Genomic DNA, 6004 nt, shown 5'->3' on the forward strand with positions numbered 1-6004 from the left:
CTCTGAACTTCTGATATTGTTTTGCATAAAACATCTATTAATAAATATTGAAACTGTAATTAATTCATAAAAATTGTAATACCGATAAATTCGATTAGACAATGAGCGCACGAGGTATATGCAGATGTGGTACTAGAGGCTAAGGTAGAGGCCGTTGAGGGACTCGAATTGAGTTCTCTTCTATGGATAATATACCGAATTTGGACAAGAGTGAGACGTCAGTGTCGTCTGCTACTAAGACTGGGTCTCGTGATCGCATGGCTGAGGACGACACATTGTTCCAGGCTATGCTCAGGATTTTGGAGAGGGTCGTTGGGCCCAATGCTAGATTTGAGGGCCAAAGGTCGGTTACGGAATGACTCTGGTCCATCGGGGCTGAGCTTTTCAAGGATGTCACTGGAGTCGCCCTTAGCGTGGCCAAATATTGGATGGAGGCCACAGAAAGAATAATAGACGATCTAAATTTTACCCTTGAGCAAAAATTGAAAGGGGTTGTTTCTCTACTTTGTGACGAAGTATATCAGTGATGGCTGACGGTTAAGGAGGGCATTCAACCCTACCGATTGACTTGGGACTATTTTAAGACTGTGTTCCAGAGTAAGTATGTAGGAGCCAGCTACATTAATACTAGGAGACGTGAGTTCCTTAAGCTCACTCAGGGAGATCGATCAGTGGCCGAGTATGAGGCCAAGTTCCTAAGGCTGAGCTGTTATGCATGAGGTATGGTGGTGACCGAGTATAAGTATTGTATCTGATTTAAGGATGGTCCTAGGGACAGTTTGCGAGTTCTGATAGCTCCGTAGAGAAAGTGTGATTTTTCTGCTTTTGTTGAGAAGGCGAAGATCGCCGTAGAAGTAAAGCGCACTGAGCGTCAAAACTGGGATAGAGGAAAGACTAAGAGGGATTTGGTGCCTTTGAATTTTGGGATGAGGCCTAAAAAAAAGCCAGATCTGATGGGCCAGTGAGAGTTGTGTCTCCTGCTACACCTACTAGGGTGGCGCTTTATGGACATTGTGGTAGACGCCATCTGGAAAAGTGTTGGAGGACTACTGGGGCGTGCTTGAGATGTGGGTCGACTGAGCACCGTGTTCGGGATTGTCCATTGAGGATCAATCAGATACAAGCTACGGGTGCTGGTACTGCGCAACCACCGAGGGTAGTTCAGCAGCCACCTAGGGGCCGAGGTCTGGCTAGGGGTGGTAGCGGCATGGGTTGAGGTCAGAGAGTACCGGGCAAAGGTGCTGGGCATGCAGAGGTGAGGCAGCCTATACTGGTTTATACTACTCGTCGCCGTGAGGATCGAGATGCTCCAGACGTCATTATGGGTACATTTTTAATATTTGATGTACCTTATTTGGCATTGATAAACATAGGCTTTACACACTCATATGTAGCTAGTATCGTGTCTAAAATCTTAGGGATTCCGGTTGAGAGTACTTCCAGTAAGGTAACTATGGTGAGTCTGTTGGGGCAGTCTATCCGAGTAAGTAAACAGTTTAGAGACGTTCTGCTAGAGGTCCAAGGGACAGTATTTCTGGCTGAACTAATGGAGCTTCCGTTCGGGGAGTTTGATCTGATTTTGGGAATGGACTGGCTGGTTAAACATCGGGTGAGTCTGGATTGTGCAATGAAAATAGTTATCTTGAGGACCAAGGGAGACAGTGAGGTAGTGGTGATTGGGGAACAACGTAACTACCTGACTAATATGATCTCAGCTTTGGTAGCGGAAAAGTTGGTTCAGAAAGGATGTGAGGCATTCTTAACTTACATCATTGTTTCTGATTCTGGGGATTCTTCAGTTAATGACATCAGAACCGTGAGGGACTTTTCAGATGTGTTTCCTGAAGAACTACCGAGTTTACTTTTGAGCCGAGAGGTGGAATTTGGGAATTAGTTAATTTGAAGTACAGCTTCAGTATCTATCGTCCCATACCAAATTGCACCGAATGAGCTTACGGAGCTTAAGGATCAGATTTAGGAGTTGTTGGATCGTGGGTTCATTCATCCTAGTGTGTCTTTGTGAGGAGCACCTGTGTTGTTTGTAAAAAAAGATAGATGGGATTATGAGGATGTGTATCGACTACCGGCAGCTGAACAAGCTAACGATTAAGAATAAGTACCCACTTCCGAGGATTGATGATTTATTCGATCAGTTCAGAGGGGCTTCTGTGTTCTCCAAGATTGGTTTACATTCGGGTTATCATCAATCGAGGGTTAAGGAAGCTGATGTGTATATGACGGCATTTAGGACTCATTATGGTCACTACGAGTTCTTAGTGATACCCATTGGATTGACGAGTGTACTAGCAGTATTTATGGACTTGATAAACCGAGTGTTCCATCCCTATCTAGATCGGTTTGTGGTGGTGTTCATCGATGATATTTTGGTGTATTCTAAGTCTGAAGACGAACACGATGAGCATCTGAGAATGGTATTATAGATTCTGCGTGAGAAATAGCTGTTTGCGAAGTTTAGCAAGTGTGAGTTCTGGTTCCGAAAAGTAACATTTTTAGGACATTTTGTTTCTGTTGAGGGGATATGAGTTGATCCTCGTAAGATTGAGGCGGTATTAGATTGGAAACGACTGAAGAATATGTCTGAGATCCGCAGCTTTTGAGGGTTGGCAAGTTACTATCGGTACTTTGTAGAAGGGTTTTCCTTGATCACGGCTCCGTTGACTAAACTTTTGCATAAGGGAGTTCCTTTTGTATGGACCAATGCGCAACAAGAGAGCTTTCAGCAGCTCAAGACTGTACTGGCTGAAGCTCTTGTTTTGATACAGCCAGAGTCTAGAAAAGAGTTTACTGTCTACAACGATACATTACATGTCGATTTGGGATGTATATTAATGCCAGAAGGTAAGGTGGTAGCGTATGCGTCTCGTCAGCTTAAGACTCATGAGACGAATTATCTGACGCACGACTTGGATTTGGCAGCAATGTTATTCGCACTAAAAATCTTAGAGGTATTACTTGTATGGTGAGAAGTGTATCATCTACACTGATCACAAGAGTCTCAAGTATCTCCTCACTCAGAAGGAGCTGAATCTTAGGTAGCGCAGAGGGATTGAGGTGCTTAAGGATTACGACTGTATGATTGAATACCACCCTGGTAAAGCCAATATACTGGCCGATGAACTAAGTTGTAGGGCTACGACTGATCTGACGGTGATGTTTGCTCACCTCAGTTTATTTGATGATGGTAGTTTGTTGGTCGAGTTACAGGTTAAACCGACTTGGATAGATCAGATTAAGGGTAAGCAGTTGAAGGATGAGTCTTTGGGTTTTTGGTTCGAACAATTGAGAGTGCTAACACCACGGATTTTGGGTTGAACAGTGATGGGAATTTGTGTACCGAATGATGTGGATCTAAGGCAGTTGATTTTGAGGGAGGCACATAATAGCCCCTATGCTATGCATCCAGACAGAAATAAGATGTATCGAGATCTTCAAAAGTTGTACTAGTGGCTAGGGTTGAAGCGTGATGTTACTAATTTCGTTGCTCGATGTTTGACTTTTCAATAGGTTAAGGCTGAGCATCAATTACCTTCGGGTTTACTACAGCCGGTTAAGATTTTGTTATGGAAATAAGAGCGAGTAACGATGGACTTCGTTAGTGGGTTACCTCTAACACCCACTAAGAATGATTCGGTGTAGGTTATCGTGGATCGATTGACCAAGTCCGTTCACTTCATCCAGGTTAGGACAGACTTTTCTCTACAAAAACTGGTTAAACTCTACATAAATGAAATAGTGAGATTGCAATGGGTACCTGTCTCGATCATTTTCGATAGGAATCTTCGTTTCACGTCTCGGTTTTGAGAAAAGTTGCATAAGGCTTTGGGTTCGCGTTTAGACTTCAGTAATGTATTCCATCCTCATATCGATGGTCAATCTGAGAGGGTGATTCAGATACTGGATAATATGTTAAGGAGCTGCGTGATTGATTTTTGAGGCAGTTAGGAGGACTATCTGCCATTAGTCGATTTCGTCAATAATATTAGCTTTTAGTCGAGTATTCAGATGGTACTGTACGAGGCTCTGTATCGGCATAAGTGTTGCACTCTCTTGTATTGGACTAAGTTGGGTGAGCAACGGGTTCTGGGCCCTGAGTTAGTCTTCGAGACTGAGGAGAATGTTCGACTAATTGGAGATTATCTGAAGGCAGCTTCTGACAGACAAAAGTCTTATGCCGATCTGAAAAGATGTGAGATCGAGTATTCTGTGGGAGACTTTGTATTTCTGAAGGTCTCACTATGGAAGAAGGTTTTGAGGTTCGGTCGTAAGGGCAAGTTGAGCTTAGGTTTATTGGGCCTTACCGAATTTTGAAACGAATGGGACCGGTCGCTTATCAATTAGAGTTACCTCTAGAGTTAGACCGTATCCACCATGTATTCCACGTCTTAATGTTAAGGCGCTACCGCTCTGATCCCACGCATATTGTCCCTGTTGAGAAAATTGAGGTTCGACCATATCTAACCTTTGAGGAGGAGCCGGTTTAGATTCTGGATCGCAACGTTAAGATTCTGAAGAGGAAATCCATTCATTTAGTAAAGGTGTTGTGGCAGAATCATAACACTGACGAGGCTACATGGGAGTCTGAGGATGCGATGCGTTAGTAGTATCCTCATCTATTCTGATTAGGTAAATTTTGAGGCCGAAATTTTCCTTTAGAGGGTAGAGTTGTAACGCCTCAAAAATTTAAATTTTTGTTTTTACGAATGTGTGACACACAACTTTGTATTTGTTTCACTAGTTAAGTGTTCTGAGTGTGTGTGTGAGGTCTTGGGTTCAAGACTTAACTTTGGAAAAATTTTGGTATTTTTCTGAGTAAAGCCTTAACCTGGGTTTATAAGCTTATATCTAATTATTGGTAAAAGTGTATCAGAATGGGCCTGCTGGTCTGGTGGTTAAGTAGAGTGTTAGATGGTTGAAGGTTCTGAGTTCGAATCTCTGTGCGAACGAGGGAGTTTATTTTTGCTCATTTGATCGAGAGAGTCTCGGTTAAACTAAAAGTCTGAGAAGTGGATTAATGGGAGAAAAATATTGAATTTGAGAGTTATTTCAAATTAATTTTGATTTCTTTTCCCAAATATTCTTTTTCCCAAAAACAAATAGACGTCAGTTTTTTCTGTTTCCTTCTCCCAAATTTCGTGATTTTCCCAATTCTATTATTTTGCTGTGAAGCTCCTATATTCTTAAGTTTCGTTATCTATCGTTGTGGTAAGTGAATTCTTGATACTTTGTAAGTTGGATGTTAAAATTTTGATTGGGGTTATATTGATGTTATTGACAGCAACACATCGTGAGGATTAAGGATCTCTTCATACTGTTTCTTAGTGAATCGAGTTGAAGCTTTGCGGTAAGTGTTCATCGCTTTAGGAATGAGTATTTTGGTTCGGGATTTTGATTAATCGCAAAGTAAGACTGATTGTGGTGTTGGATTGGTCAATAATTAGGTTTTAGAGTGCTCGGAGTTCGATTTAGCTTCAAACGAAACCAGGTGTGTACCAGAAACACAGAAATAAAATTCGACGAAAAGTCGAAAAAGTAATCTGTCGACGCCACACAAGAGTGTGGTTGCCCGTGTGGTAGGCCGTGTGATGAAACACGGATGTGTAATCGAAGAGCCAAGCCGTGTGCATGAGGCACGGCCGTGTGATGGCTAGGTAAGCCGTGTGAGCCCACACGGGTAAACCACACGGGATTGTGAAATTCTGGATCAGGCCGTGTGATCCACACAGCCAAGGCCAATTTGGGCTGTGTGGGCCACATGGATGTGTGAGCCCACACGGGCAGGCCACTTGGGCATGTGAGCTCAATTTTTTGAAATAATTAGTAAGGTTGCACGGGTCACCCAGGTCGACTGTGACCTACCGTAGGGTTGGTAAGCATTACTTAGACCCCTAATTCTGTGATCTGACTATAAGATGTATGTATTAAGCATGTTACTTTTAGCATGTGTATCTGGCCGATTGTATGATTTGTTAAGTTGCATTATAGC

General features: G+C 42.7%; 1 protein-coding gene across 1 annotated transcript; it reads left to right on the plus strand.

The window, feature by feature from the left end:
• The first annotated feature begins 4023 nt into the window (after positions 1-4023).
• LOC108455505 (uncharacterized) lies at positions 4024-4502 on the plus strand. Its single transcript, XM_017754056.1, has 2 exons — positions 4024-4274; positions 4415-4502. The coding sequence occupies exons 1-2, from the start codon at positions 4024-4026 to the stop codon at positions 4500-4502; spliced, it is 339 nt and encodes a 112-aa protein (XP_017609545.1).
• The last annotated feature ends 1502 nt before the right edge of the window (positions 4503-6004 follow it).

The sequence above is a fragment of the Gossypium arboreum genome, chromosome 9 (assembly GCF_025698485.1).
Source record: "Gossypium arboreum isolate Shixiya-1 chromosome 9, ASM2569848v2, whole genome shotgun sequence".
NCBI lineage: Eukaryota > Viridiplantae > Streptophyta > Magnoliopsida > Malvales > Malvaceae > Gossypium > Gossypium arboreum.

Coding starts and splice junctions, on each gene's coding strand:
- LOC108455505 (XM_017754056.1), top strand. CDS start 4,024: ATGGTACTGTACGAGGCTCTGTATCGGCATAAGTGTTGCACTCTCTTG. Junction 4,275..4,414: donor CTATGGAAGAAGGTTTTGAG/GTTCGGTCGTAA, acceptor CTTAATGTTAAG/GCGCTACCGCTCTGATCCCA.